At 22.0% G+C, this 18,894-nt stretch overlaps 1 protein-coding gene across 4 annotated transcripts in view; it reads left to right on the top strand.

The window, feature by feature from the left end:
* Positions 1-18,894, top strand: part of LOC101136771 (ATP-binding cassette sub-family D member 1-like) — a 72,237-nt gene that overhangs the window by 22,926 nt on the left and 30,417 nt on the right. Inside the window, exon 1 of one of the 4 annotated variants that reach the window (XM_063695498.1) lies at positions 11,937-12,053. The exons of 2 other annotated variants lie outside the window; for them this stretch is intronic. In XM_063695498.1, coding sequence (XP_063551568.1) covers positions 12,026-12,053 — 28 coding nt within the window. In that variant the 5' untranslated portion in view covers positions 11,937-12,025. Of the gene's footprint in view, positions 1-11,936; positions 12,054-14,272; positions 14,371-18,894 lie in introns of those variants that run through there. One more of the 4 variants, XM_063695497.1, reaches the window with a different exon arrangement.

The following is an 18,894-nucleotide window of genomic DNA, read 5'->3' as shown; positions in this document are numbered from 1 at the left end:
ATATCAAAGAACACCAAATGTGTAGTATATACTGTACATAAAATATCAAATACGCCAAACCTATATTATGTACTGTACATAAAATATTGAAGTACAATAATTATATATTATAAACTGTATATAATCTATCAAAGTACACCAAATATATATTAAATACTGTACATATTATAGTACACCAACTATATATTTAATACTGTATATAAAATATCAAAGTACACCAAATGTATATTATATACTGCATATAAAATATCAAAATACACCATATATTTCTTATATACTGTACATAAAATATCAAACTACACCATATATTTCTTATATACTGTACATAAAATATCAAACTACACCAAATATATATTATATACTGTATATAAAATATCAAAGTACACCAAATGTATGTTATATACTCTACGTAAAATACCGATGTACACCAAATATATACTATATACTGTACATAAAATATTAAGGTACACCAAATATATATTACACACTGTGCATAAAATATCAAATACAATGTATATTATATACTGTACATAAAATACGAAAGTACACCAAATATATATTATGTAGGGTACATAAAATATCTCACTACACCAAATATGTATTATGTACTGTACATAAAATATCAAATTACACCAAATATATACTGTATATAAAATACCAAAGCACACCAAATGTGTATTATATGCTGTACATAAAATATCAAAGTACACCAAATATATATTATATACTGTACATAAAATATCAAAGTACACCAAGTATATATTATATACTGTTCATACACCAAATATATATTATATACTGTACATAAAATATCAACGTACACCAAATGTATATTATATACTGTACATAAAATATCAAAGTACACCAAATATATTATGCACTGTAAATAAAACATCAAAGTACACCAAATATATATTATATTCTACACATAAAATATCAAGTTACACCAAATATATATCGTATGCGGTACATAAAAAATCACAGTACAAATAATATATATTATATACTGTACATAAAATATCAAAGAACACAATACATATTATATACTGTACATAAAATATCAAAGTACAGCAAATATATATTATATACTGTACATAATATATCAAGGTACATCAAATGAATATTATATACGGTACATAAAATATCAAAGTCCACCAAATATACATAATATGCTGTACATAAAATATCACAGTACACGAAATATTCATTATATACTGCACATAAAATATCACTGTACACCAAATACATATTATATACACTACATATATCAAACTACATCAAATATATGTTACATACTTACATAAATTGTCAAAATATAAAATTACACCAAATATATATTATATGCTGTACATAAAATATCAAAGTACACCAAATATATATTATATACTGTACATAAAATATCAAACTACACCAAATATATATTATATACTGTACATAAAAAAAATCACACCAAATATATATGATATACTGTACATAAAATATGAAATTACACTAAATACATATATACTGTACATAAAATATAAAAGTATGCCAAATATACTGTAAATTAAATATGAAAATACACAAAATACATATCACATACTGTACATAAAATATCAAAGTATTCCAAATATATATTATATACTGTACATAAAATATCAAATTACACCTATTATACATTATATAGTGCACATAAAATATCACAGTACAACAAATGTATATTATATACTGTACACAGAATACCACAATACACCATATATATTATATACTGTACATAAAATATCAAAATACACCAAATATATATTATATGCTGTACAGAAAATATCAAAGTACACCAAATATATACTATATACTGTACATAAAATATCAAATTACACTAAATATATATTATATACTGTACATAAAATAAAGAAGTACACCAAATATATATTATATACTGTGCATAAAATATGAAAATACAAAATATATATTACATACTGTACATAAAATGTCAAAGTACACAAAATGTGTATTTTATACTGTACATAAAATATTAAATTAAACTAAATATACATTATATACTGTACATAAAATAAAGAAGTACACCAAATATATATTATTTACTGTACATAAAATTTCAAAGCACACTAAATATATATTACATACTGTACATAAAATGTCTAATTAAACTAAATAAATATATAATATACATAAAATATAAAAGTACACCAAATATATCTTATATACTGTACATAAAATATGAAAATATACAAAATATATATTATATACTGTACATAAAATATGAAAGTACACCAAATGAATATTATATACTGTACATAAAATATCAAAGTACACCAAATATACATTATATACTGCAGATAAAATATCACAGTACACCAAATATATATTATATACTGTACATAAAATATCCCAATACACCATATATGTATTATATACTGTTCAGAAAATATAAAAATACCCCAAATATATTTTATATACTGTAAATAAAATATCAAAGTACACCAAATATAAACTATATACTGTACATAAAATATCAAAATACACCAAATATATATTATACACTGTACATAAAATATAAAATCCCACAAATACATATTATGTAGTGTACATAAAATATCAAATTACACTAAATACATATTATATAGTGTACATAAAATATAAAATTACACCAAGTATATATAATCTGCTGTACATAATATATGAGAATACATAAAATACATATCACATACTGTACATAAAATATCAAAGTAAACCAAATACATATGGTATACTGTACATAAAATATCAAATTAAATTAAATATATATTATATACTGTACATAAAATACTAAAGTACATCAAATATATATTATATACTGTACATAAAATGTGAAAATACACAAAATACGTAGTATATACAGTACATAAAATATCAAAGTACACCAAATATATATTATATACTGTAGATAAAATATCAAAGCACACCAAATATATATTGTATACTGTATATAAAATATCAAATTACACTAAATAATTACATACCATACATAAAATATAAAAGTACACCAAATATATATTATATACTGTACATAAAATATGAAAATATACAAAATGTATATTATACACTGTTCATAAAGTATCAAAGTACACCAAATATATATTATATACTGTACATAAAGTATCAAAGCACACCAAATATGTATTATATGCTGTACATAAAATGTCAAAGTACACCAAATATACATGATATAAAGTACATAAAATATCACAGTACACCAAATATATATTAATGTTCATAAAATATCAAAGTACACCATATATATATCTACTCTACACAAAATGTAAAATTACATCAAATGAATATTATATACTGTAAATTAAGTGTCTAAGTACACCAAATATATATTATGTACTGTATTTAAAATATCAAAGTACACAAAATATATATTATATACTGTAAATAAAATATCAAAGTACAACAAATATATATTATAAAGTGTACATAAAACATCAAAGAACACCAAATATATAATATACTGCACATAAAATATCACAGTACACCAAATATATATTATATACTGCACATAAAATATCACAGTACAAGAAATGTATATTATATATTGTATATAAAATAACAAAGTACACCAAATACATACTATATACTGTGCATAAAATATAAAAGTACACCAAATATATTTTATATACTGTACATAAAATGTGGTAATACCCAAATTATATATTATATACTGTACATAAAATATGAAAGGACACCAAATGTATATTATATAATGAAGAAAAGATATCAAACTTCACCCAATATATATTATATACTGTACATAAAGTATCAAATTAAACTAAATATATAGTATATACTGTACATAAAGTTGCAAAGTACACAAAATATATATTATATACTGTACATAAAATATCAAAGTACACAAAATATATTATATACTGCACATACAATATCAAAGTAAACAAAATATATATTATACACTATATAAAATTTCAAAGTACAACAAATGCATATTATATACTGTATATAAAATATCAAATTACACCAAATATATACTGTATACTGAACATAATATATAAAAGTACACCAAATGTATATTATATACTGTACATAAAATATCAAAGTACAGCAAATGTATATTATATATGGCACATAAAATGTCAAATACACCAAATATATGTTATATACGGTACATAAAAAATCACGGTACACCAAATATATATTATATAATGTACATAAAGTATCAGAGAACACAAAATTTATATTATATACTGTACATAATATATCAAAGTACACCAAATATATATTATAAACTGTACATAAAATATCAAAGTACACCAAATGAATATTATATATTGTACATAAAATATAGTACACCAAATATACATTATATACTGTACGTAAAATATCACAGTACACCAAATATTCATTATATACTGCACATAAAACTTCAGAGTACACCAAATACATACTATAAACTGTACATAAAATATCAAAGTACACCAAATATATATTAATTATATAATTTATCAAAATACACCAAATATATATTATATACTGTACATAAAATATCAAAGTACACCGAATGAATATTATACACTGTTCATAAAATATCAAAGTACACGTAATACATATTATATACTGTACATAAAATATAAAATTACACCACATATATATTATATACTGCACATAAAATATCAAAGTAGACCAAATATATATCATATATGGTACATAAAATATCAATGTACACCAAATTTATATTATATACCGTATATAAAATATCAAAGTACACCAAATGTTTATTATATACTGTACATAAAATATCAAAGTACACCAAATATATACTATATACTGTACATAATATATAAAAGTACACCAAATATATGTTATATACTGTACATAAAATCTCAAAGTACACAAAATGTATATCATATACTTTACATAAAATGTCAAACTACACCAGATATACATTATATACTGTACATAAAATATCAAACTACAGCAAATATATATAATATACTGTACATAAATTATCAAACTACATTAAATATATATAATATACTGTACAGAAAATACCAAAGTACACCAAATATATATTATTTACTGTACATAAGATATCAAAGTACCCCAAATATATATTATATACTGTATATAAAATATCAAAGTACACCAAATGTATATTATGTACTGTACAAAAAATATCAAAGTACACCAAATATATATACTGTACATAAAATCAAAATACACCATATATATTATAAACTGTACATAAAATATCAAAGTACACAAAATATATACTGTACAATATGATCTATTCTGTGAATAAAATATCAAAGTATCCAAAATATATATTCAATACCGTACATAAAATATCAAAGTACCCAAAATGTATATTCAATACTATACAAAAAATATCAAAGAACCCAAATTATATATTCTATACTGTACATAAAATATCAGAGTACCCAACATATATATTCTGTACGTAAAATATCAAAGTACACCAAATGTATATTCTATACTGTATGTATAATATCATATTACACATAATATATATTCTATAATGTACAAAAAATATCAAAGTACACCAAATATATATTATATACTGTACATAAAATATCAAAATACACCAAATATATATTATATACTTTACATAAAATATCAAAGTATACAAAATATATGTTCTATAATGTACGATAAATATAAAATTACATCAAATATATATTCTATACTGCACATGAAATATCAAACTACACCAAATATAGTCTTTACTTAAAATATCAAGTTTCACCAAATATATATTCTATACTGTACATAAAATATCAAAGTATTCAAAATATATATTCTATATTGTACTTAAAATATCAACATACCCAAAATATATATTCAATACTGTACATAATATATCAAAGTGCCCAAAATATATAATCTATACTGTGCACAAAATAACAAAGTACGCAAAATATATATTCTATACTGTATGTAAAACATGAAAGTACCCCAAATATATATTCTATAGTGTACATAAAATATCAAAGTGCTCCATACATATATTCTATAGTGCACCTAAAATATCAAAGTACTCCAAACATATATTCTATACTGTACATAAAATATCAAAGTACACCAAATATATATTCTATACTCTACATAAAATATAAAAGTACCCAAAATATATGTTCTATACTGTACATAAAATATGAAAGTCCCAGAAATATATATTCTATATGGGGCATAAAATATCAGAGTAACCAAAATATATATTCTATTCTGTGCATAAAATATCAAAGCATCCAAAATATATATTCTATACTGTACATAAAATATCAAACTACCCCAAGTATATATTCTACACTATACAAAAAATCTCAAAGAACCCAAAGTATATATTTTATACTGTGCATAAAATATCAAAATTCACTAAATGTATATTATGTATTGTACATAATATATCAAAATACTCAAACTATATATGTATTGATCATAAAATACCAAAGTACAGAAAATATATATTATATACTCTGCATAAAATATCAAAGTACCTAAACTATATATTCTATACTGTACATAAAATATCACAGTTCCGAAACTATATATTCAATACTGTACATAAAATATCAATGTACAGCAAATATATATTCTATACTGTAAATAAAATACCAAGTACAGCAAATATATATTCTATACTGTACATAAAATGTCAGATTAACCAAAATATATATTCTATACTGTGCATAAAATAACAAAGTACCCAAAATATATATCCTATACTGTGCATAAAATAGCAAAGTACCCAAAATATATATTCTATACAGTACATAAAATATCACAGTACCTCGAATATATATTCTATACTGTACATAAAATATAAAAGTACCCCTAATATATATTCTATACTGCACGTAAAATATCAAATTACCCAAAATATATATTCTATACTGTACATAAATTATCAAAGTACCCAAAATATATATACTATACGGTACATAAATTATAAAAGTACACAAAATTTATATACTATACTGTACATATCAAATTACCCTAATTATATATTATGTACTTTACATAAAATATCACATTCTGCAAACTATATATTATGTACTGTACATAAAATATCAAAGTACCCATACTATATATTATGTACTGTACATAAAATATCAAAGTGCACAAACTATATATTCAATACTGTACATCAAATATCAAACTATACCAAGTGTATATTCTATACTGTACACAAAATATTAACCTACACCAAATACATATTTTATACAGTACATAAAATATCAAAGTACACCAAATATATATTGTATACTGTACATAAAATATCAAAGTACACCAAATATATATTCTATAATGTACATAAAATATCAAAGTACACTGAATATATATTCCATACTGCACATAAAATATCAAAGTACAAATATTTATTCAATACTGTACATAAAATATCAAAGTACACCAAATATCTATTATATACTGTACATAAAATATCAAAGTATAATAAATATATGTTCCATAGTGTACATAAAATATGAAACTACACAAAATATATATTCTACACTGTACACAAAATATCAATGTACACCATATCTATATTCTATACTGTACATAACATATCAAAGTACATCAAACATATATTCTATACTGTACATAAAATATAAAAGTACACCAAACATACATTGTATACTCTACATAAAATATCAAAGTACACCACATATATATACTATGCTGTACATAAAATATCAAAGTATACCAAATATATATTCCATACTGTACATATTTCAAAGTACACAAAATATTCTACACTGTACACAAAATATGAAAGTACACCAAATATATATTTTATATGGTACATAGAATATAAAAGGACACAAAATATATATTCTATTCTGTACATAAAATATCACAGTACCCCTAATATATATTTTATACTGTACATTAAATATCAAAGTACCCCAAATATATATTCTATACTGTTCTTAAAATATCAAGGTACACCAAATATATATTCTATACTGTACATAAAATATGAAAGTACACCGAATATGTATTGTATACTGTACATAAAATATCAAAGTACACTAAATACGTATTATATAACATACATAAAATATCAAAGTACTCCCAATATTTGTTATATACCATACACAAAATATCAAAGTACACTGAATTCCTATTATATACCGTATATGTAATATCAAAGTACACCGAATACGTATTATATACCGTACATAAAATATTAAAATACATTGAATAAGTATTAGATACCATACACAAAATAACAAAGTACACCGAATACGTATTATATACCGTACATAAAATATCGAAGCACACCGAATAGATGTTACATACTCTACATAAAATATCAAAGTACCACAAATATGTATTATATACTGTATGTAAAATATCAAAGTACCCAAAATATGCATTATATACTGTACATAAAATATCAAATTACCTCATATATGTATTATGTACTGTACATAGAATATGAAAGTACACCGAAAACGTATTATATACTGTAAAAAATATCAAAGTACATCGAATACGTATTATATACTGTACATAAAATATCAAAGTACACTAAATAGGTATTATTTATCGTACATAAAATATCAAAGTGCATCGAACATGTACTGTACTGTACCTAAAATGTCAAAGTACGTCAAATACATATTATATGCTGTACATAAAATACGAAACTACACGGAATACGTTTTTTATACCCTACATAATATGTCAAATTATGCTGAATACGTATTATATACCATACATAAAATATCGAAGTACACCGAATACAAATAATATACCGTATAAATTATCTAAGTTCACCGAATAAATGATATATACCATACGTTAAATATCAAAGTACACTGAATACGTATTATATACCGTACATAAAATACAAAAGTGCACCGTAGACATATTATATACCGTACATAAAATATCAAATTACACCAAATACATATTATACAGCAAACATAAAATGTCAAATTACACTGAATGCGTATTTTATACCATACATAAAATATCAAATTACACCAAATACGTATTATATACAGTACATAATATAACAAACTACACCGAATACGTATTATATACCGTATATAAAATACCAAAGTACACCAAATATATATTCTGTACTGTACATAAAATATCAAAGTACACCAAATACATATTCTATACTGTACATAAAATATCAAAGTACCCAAAAAATATATTCTATACTGTACATAAAGTATCAAATTACACCAAATATATATTGTATAATGTAGATAAAATGTCAAAGTACACAAACAATATTATGTACTGTACATAAAATATCAACATGCACAAACTTTACATTCCACACTGTACATAAAATATCAATGCACCCACGATATATCCTACACTGTACATAAAATATCGAAGTACCCAAACAATATATTCTATACTGTACATAAAATATCAAATTACACCAAATATATATTCTATAAGGTACATAAAATATCAAAGTACACCTAATATATATTCTATACTGTACATAAAATATCACACTACACCAAATATATATTCTTTACTGTACATTAAATGTCAAATTACACCAAATATATATTCTACACTGTACATAAAATATCTAACCACACCAAATATGTATTCTATACTGTACATAAAATATCAAAGTACACCACATATATATTCTCTACTCTACATAAAATATCAAAGTACACCAAATATATATTCCATACTCTACATAAAATATCAAAGTACACCAAATATATATTCTATACTGTACATAAAATATCAAAGCACACAAAATGTATATTCTATACTGTACATAAAATATCAAAGTACACCAAATATATATTCTATACAGCACATAAAATATCAAAGTACCCAAAATATATATTCTATATTGTACATAAAATATCAAAGTACCCAAAATATATATTCTATACTGTGCATAAATTATCAGAGTAACCAAAGTGTATGTTCTATTCTGTGCATAAAATATCAAAGTATCCAAAATATATATTCAATACCGTACATAAAATATCAAAATACCTAAAATATATATTCAATACTATACAAAAAATATCAAAGAACCCAAAATATATATTCAATACTGTTCATAAAATATCAAGGTACCCAACATATATATTCCATAATGTGGGTAAAATATCAAAGTACACCAAATATATATTCTATACTCTATGTATATAATCAAAGTACACCTAATATATATTCTATAATGTACATAAAATATCAATGTACAATAAATATATATTCTGTACTGTACATAAAATATGAAACTGCACTATATATTCTATACTGTACATAAAATATCAAAGTACACCAAATATATATTGTATACTGTACAGAAAATATCAAACTACACCACATACATATTCTACACTGTACATAAAATATCAAAGTATGACAAATATATATCCCATACTGTACATAATATATCAAAATACACCAAATATACATTCTATACTGTACAGAAAATATGAAAGTACACAAAATGTATATTTTATACTGTACATGAAATATAAAAGGATACAAAATATATATTCTATCCTGTTCCTAAAATATCAGAGTCCCTGAAATATATATTATATACTGTACATTAAATATCAAAGTACCCCAAATATATATTCTATACGGTACTTAAAATATCAAGGTACACCAAATATGAATTCTAAACTGTACATAAAATATCAAAGTACATCAAATATATATTCTTTACAGAAAATATCAAAGTACACCAAATATATATTCTATACTGCAGATAAAATATCAAGGAAAACCAAATATATGTTCTATACTGTACATAAAATATCAAAGTACATGAAATATATATTCTATACTGTACATAAAATATCAAGGTACAGAAAATATATATTCTATACTGTACATATATCTATTATGTATGATATATGGTATATATTACATATGTTATATATTATATATAATTATATAATATTCTATTATATATGATTATATTGTATATTATATATATCTTAATATATAATATACATTATATCATATATAAAATATATCATAATATACCTTATATTTTATTATATTATTACTGTACATAATGTAATATATTACATAATGTTTAATCTAGTATATGTCTTGTATATAATATATATATTATATTATTATATAATTTATGTTGTTATATAATATATAATATATAATATAGTTTATAATATGTAATATCTAATATATATTATGTATATTACATATCATAAGTAATATACAATACATTACATATCATATTATATATTAAGTATTATATATATTATGTTATTCATATATTGTATATTATATAATGTGATAGATTATATGTTATATATTATATATGTTATCTATAATTATACCGTATATAATATATGCAAATATATATAACTATACATATAATTATATTATACATAATTATATGTATAATTATATAACATATATAATTATACATATAATTATATTATACATAATTATATATATAATTATATAACATATATATTATGTTACATATAATAATTACATATTTTTATGTGTATTATATTGAGTATAATAAAATGTATCATTATATATTTTATTATACATAATATATTATATAAAATATAAGGACGCAGGATGTAAAAGGAAGTTATGTATATGTTATACGTATTGTATATGATATATATATTACATTATATACAATTATATATATATACACACATATATATATATATTTGGGGGTGCCCTATTTCCCATCTCATAACTTATTTTAAGAAGTACAGCATAGTAATATGTGGGCTTAGGATTCAGATTTTGAAACAAAACACTGTGCCTTCAATGACCTTCCTGTATATGGAAAAGCACTCGTGACTGCCTGGCAGCAGGTGGACCTCACAATGTGGATTGTGCCTTCACCCTGTTATGTTTATGCCCTATCACCGTGGTGATGGGATTAGGGATCGCCTGCCCTTGGTCCTAAGTGCCACTGTCTGTGCTAAGTTTTTCAAAGCTCAGAGCTGATTGAATCTTTGTGGTTTCATTTTCCCTGAGTTTGATTTTTCTCATGTGGAACCTGTGTTGCTGCATTCAAGGTATGTTCATACTGGCCTGTCAAATGCAAACTCTTCAAATTATTAGTTAGTGCTTTCCAAATATGTTATTTAAAACATTATCCACTGTATTTTTCATATGCAATTATCAATATGTTTCATGGTTTTGTTTTATTCCTCAATTTACATATTTGATTATTGTACCAAGCAGAGTAGCTTTGAAATTTTTCCTCATTTAAAAAATACGTATCTTGACTCAGGCTTCTAATCCCAGCACTTTGGGAGGCCAAGGCAAGAGGATCACAACTTGAGGAGATCAAGACCATCCTGGCCAATACAGTGAAATCCTGTCTGTACTAAAACAAAAAAAAATTAGCCAGGCATGGTGGCAGTAGGAGTAGTCCCAGTATGGTGTAGTCCCAGCTACCTGGGAGGCTGAGGCAGGATAATCGCTTGAACCCGTGAGTCAGAGGTTGCAGTGAGCCAAGATGGAGACATTGCACCCCAGTATGTGCAACAGAACAAGTCTCTGTCTAAAAACAATTATATATATAATATATATTATATATATGCATTATATATTATACAATATATCTGTAATATACAATATATAATATATATCTCATAATATATATAAAAATTATGTCATAATATATATATTATATGCATTTCATATAATATATAATATATATTATATGACATTATATATTGCATATAATATATATAATATATAATATATATAATATATATTATATATTTTATCAAATATATATGTGTATTATATAATGATCTATATTATATATTGTTTTATGACAAGTATAAAATTTATTTTATATATTATACATAATATACTATATATTATATATAATATATATCATATATAATATATATTATATATACATTATATTTTTATATGTCAATATATATACTATATTATATAATATTTAAATTGTATTTTATATGATATGTAAATAATATATTACAGGTAATATATATCATCAATAATAAATGTAATATATGACACATATTAAGTAACATATGATGTATATAATAAAATTTATGATGTATATTATATGTTATATGGTATATAATGTGACATATGATATATATTATGTAATATATTCTGTATATTATATGATATATATATTTTATAACATATGCTATATAGTATGTAATGCATGATATATGTTACATTGAACGTATATTTTATTGACAATATATGACATATAACATATAATGTATGATATATATTACATATAATGTATGATGTATGTAATGTATGATACATATATAAAATATATGATATATAATACATGATATATGTTATATATGATATATGATATATATTATATATATGTTATATAATATAATATATATGATCATATACATTATGTATAAAATATCTTAATATATAATATATTTTATATCTTAATATATTAAGTATTATATTATACATAATGTAATATATCATATAATGTTTAATCTAATATATGTCATATATATAATATATATTATTTTCTGATATAATATATGTTATATAATATATAATATCTAACATATCATTTATTATATATTTATAATGTATAATATATTATATATTATGTATAATATATTGCATACCATATGTAATGTATAACACATTGTATATTATATCATATAGTATATATTACATATAAGTTATACATATGATATTCTATATTACATAATATATTACATCTTAGATTATGTTATATATATCACGTATTATTATATTATATATAATATATATCTGTATAATTATATATATAATTATATATTATGTTATATGTAATAATTATATATTACACGAATTATATTGTATATAATATATCCTTATATATTATGTTATACATAATATATTGTATATAATATAAGGATGCAGGATGTAAAAGCAAATTATATATATGTTATACATATTATAAAAGTTATATATATATCATTTTATAAATTATATATATATATATACACACATATATATATATAATTGGGGGTGCACTATTTCCCATCTCATAACTTATTTTAAGAAGTACAACACAGTAATGTGTGGGCTTGGGATTCAGATTTTGAAACAAAACACTGAGACTTCAATGACCTTCCTGTATATGTCAAAGCACTCCTGACTTCCCGGCAGCAGTTGGACCTCACAATGTGGATTATGCCTTCACCCTGGAATGTTTATGCCCTATCGCCGTGGTGATGGGATTAGGGATCTCCTGCCCTTGGTCCTCAGTGCCAATGTCTGTTCTGAGATTTTCAAAGCTCAGAGCAGATTGAATCTTTGTGGTTTCATTTTCCCTGATTTTGATTTTTTTCATGTGGAACCTGTGTTGCTGCATTCAAGGTATGTTCATAGTGGCCTGTGAAATGCAAACTCTTCAAATTATTAGTTAGTGCTTTCCAAATATGTTATTTAAAACATTATCCTCTGTATTTTCCATATGCAGTTATCAATGTGTTTCAAGTTTATGTTTTATTCCTCTATATATTTGATAATTGTACCAGAGTAGCTTTGAAATGTATATTATGTACTGTACATAAAATATCAAAGTACACCAAATATATATTATATACTGTACATAAAATATCACAGTACACCAAATATATATAATTTATTGTACCCAAAATATCAAAGTACACCAAATATATATTATATACTGTACATAAAATATCAAAGTACAATAAATATATAATATACTGTACATAAAATATCAAAGTACACCATTTATTATATATTGTATAAAAAATATCAAAGTACACTAAATATACATTACATACTGTACATAAAATATCAAAATAAACCAAATATATATTATATAATGTACATAAAATATCACAGTTCATCAAATATATATTATATACTGTTCAGAAAATATCAAAGTACTCCAAGTATATATTATATAGTGTACATAAAATATCAAAGTACACCAAATATATATTATATACTATATATAAATATCAAAGAATACATAATATATATTATTTACTCTAAATAGAATATCAAGGTACACCAAATATGTATTATATAGTGTACATAAAGTATCAAAGTACACCAAGTATATATTTTATACTGTACATAAAATATCAAAGTACACCAAATATATATTATACACTATATATAAAAATCAAATTATACCTTACATGTATACTGTACAAAAAATATCAAGGTACACCAAATATATATTCTATACTGTACATAATATAACACAGTACACCAAATATATTTTATCTACTGTACATGCAATATTAATGTACACCAAATATATATTATATACTGTACATAAAATATCAAATTACACCAAATGAATATTCTGTACATAAAATATAAAAGTACACCAAATATATACTACATGCTGTACATAAAATATCACAGTACACAATATATATATTATGCACTTCACATTAAATATCAAAGGACAGCAAATATATATTATATACAGTACATAAAATATCAAAATACACCAAATATATATTGTATACTTACATAAAATATCAAAGTACTCCAAATATATATTAGACTGTACATAAAATATCAAAGTACACCAAATATATATTATGCTGTACATAAAATACCAAGTACACCAAATATATATTTTTACTGTATATAAAATATCAAAGTACACCAAATGTATATTATATACTGTACATAAAATATCACGGTATACCAAATACATATTATATACTGTACATAAAATATAAGAGTACACCAAATATATAATATACGGTACGTCAAATATCAATGTACGTCAAATATATATTATATACTCTACATAAAATGTCAAAATACAGCCAATATATATTATATACAGTATATAAAATGTCAAAGTAAAATATATATATTATATACTGTACATAAAATATCAAAGTACTTGAAATATATATTATATACTGTACATAAAATATGAAGCGACACCAAATGTATATTGTATACTGTACATAAAATATCAAAGTACACCAAGTATATATTATATACTGTAGATAAATTATCAGTGTACACCTAGTATATATTATTATCTAAATATAATAAATATATACAGCACACAAAATATCAAGGTACACCAAATGTATATTTTATACTATATATAAAATATCAAAGTATACCAAATATATATTATATGCTGTACATAATATATCAAAGTACACCAAATATATATTATATACTGTACATAAAATTTCAAAGCACACTAAATATATATTACATACTGTACATAAAATGTCTAATTACACTAAATATATAATATACATAAAATATAAAACTACACCACATATATATTATATACTGTACATAAAATATGAAATTTCACTAAATACATATGTATTCATAAAATATGAAAGTGCAACAAATATGTATTATATACTGTACGTACCATATCAAACTACACAAATTATGTTATATAATGTACATAAAATATCAAAGCACACCAAATATATACTGTACATAAAATATCAAAGTACACCAAATATATACTGTACATAAAATATAGTACACCAAAAGTATATTATAAACTGTACATAAAATATCAAATTACACCAAATATATATTATATACTGTACATAAAATATCAAAGTACACCTATGGAATATTCTATACTGAACATATCAAAATACACAAAATATATATTATAAACTGTACATAAAATATCACAGTACACCAATATACATTATGTACTGCACATAAAATATCAAGGTTCACCAAATATATATTACATACTGTGGATAAAATATCAAATTTCACCACATATATATTGTACACTTACATAAAATCTCAAAGTACTCCAAATATATATTAAAGATTGTACATAATATATCAAACTATATCAAATATATATTATATACTGTACTGAAGATATCAAATTACTCCAAATATATATTATATACTGTACATAAAATATCAAAGTTCACCAAATATATATTATATACTGTAATTACAATATCAAGGTACACCAAATATATATTGTATACTATACATAAAATATTAAAGTACACCAAATATATATTATATACTGTATATAAAACGTGAAAGTACACCAAATGTATATTATATACTGTACATAATATATCAAAGTACATGAAATATGCTTTATCCTGTAGATAAAATATCAAAGTACACTAAATATATACCATATACTCTATTTAAAATATAAAAGTACACCATATGTATGTTATGTACTGTACATAAAATATCAAACTACACCATATATATTATATACAGTACATAAAATATCAAAGTACACCCTCTATTATGTACTCTACATAAAATATCAAAGTACATCAAATATATAATATATACTGCATATAAAATATCAAAGTACAACAAATGTATATTATATACAGTACATAAAATATCAAAGTTCACCAAATATATACTATATACTGTACATATTTAAAAGTACACGAAATATATATAATATACTGTACGTAAAATATCAAAGTACACCAAATGTATATTATATACTGTACTTAAAATAAAGTACACCAAATATACATTATATATGGTACATAAAAAATCACAGTACACCAAATATATATTATATACTGCACATAAAATATCAAAGAACACAAAAGATATATAGTGTACATAAAATATCAAAGTACACCAAATATATATTATATACTGTACATAAAGTATCGATGTACATCAAATGAATATTATATACTGTACATAAAATATCAAAGAACACCAAATATGCATTATGTACTCTACATAAAATATCACAGTACACCAAATCTTCATTTTATACTACACATAAAATATGAAAGTACACCAAATATATATTATATACTGTAAATAAAATATCAAACTACACCAAATATATATTAGATACAGTACATAAAACATCACAGTAAACGAAATATATATTACATACTGCACATAAAATAGCAAAGTAAACCAAATATATATTACAAACTTCACATAAAATATCAAAGTACACCAAATATGCATTATATATTGTACATAAAATATCAAAGTTCATCAAATATATATTATATACTGTACATAAAATATCAAAATACACCAGATATGTATTATATACTGTACATAAAATATCAATATATGCCAAATATTTATTAGATACTGTACACAAAATATATGCCAAATATTATATATTGCACATAAAATATCAGACTAATCCAAATATCTGTTACAAACTGTACATATCAAAGTAAACCAAATGTATTCTATATACTGTACATAAAATATCAAAACACACCAAATATATATTATATAATGTATGTAAAATATTACAGTACACAAAATATATATTATATACATTATGTAAAATATCAAAGAACACCACACATATACTACATACTGTACATAAAATATCAAATACACCAAATATATACTGTACATAAAATATCAAAGTACGCCATATATACATTATATGCTGTACATAAATTATCAAAGTACACTAAATATATATTTTATACTGTACATAAAATATTAAAGTACACCAAATATATATTATACACAGTACATAAAATATAATAATACACCAGAGATATATTATTTACTGTACATAAAATATCAAAGTACACCAAATATATATTATATATTGTACATAAAATATCAAAGCACACAAAATATATATTATAAACTGTACATAAAATATCAAACTACACCAAATGAATATACACTATACATAAAATATGAAAGTACGCCAAATATATATTATCTACTGTACATGAAATATAAAAGTACACCAAATATATATTATATACTATACATAAAATATCACAATACACCAAATATTTATTATATACAGCACATAAAATATCAAAGTACACCAAATATATATTCTATACTGTACATAAAATATCAAAGTACACCAAATATATATTATGTACTTACATAAAGTATCAAAGT

This window comes from Gorilla gorilla, chromosome 12 (assembly GCF_029281585.2).
Source record: "Gorilla gorilla gorilla isolate KB3781 chromosome 12, NHGRI_mGorGor1-v2.1_pri, whole genome shotgun sequence".
Classification (NCBI taxonomy): domain Eukaryota; kingdom Metazoa; phylum Chordata; class Mammalia; order Primates; family Hominidae; genus Gorilla; species Gorilla gorilla.
The sequence above is the reverse complement of the archived record's forward strand: the minus strand, read 5'-3'. Positions and strand labels throughout refer to the sequence as shown.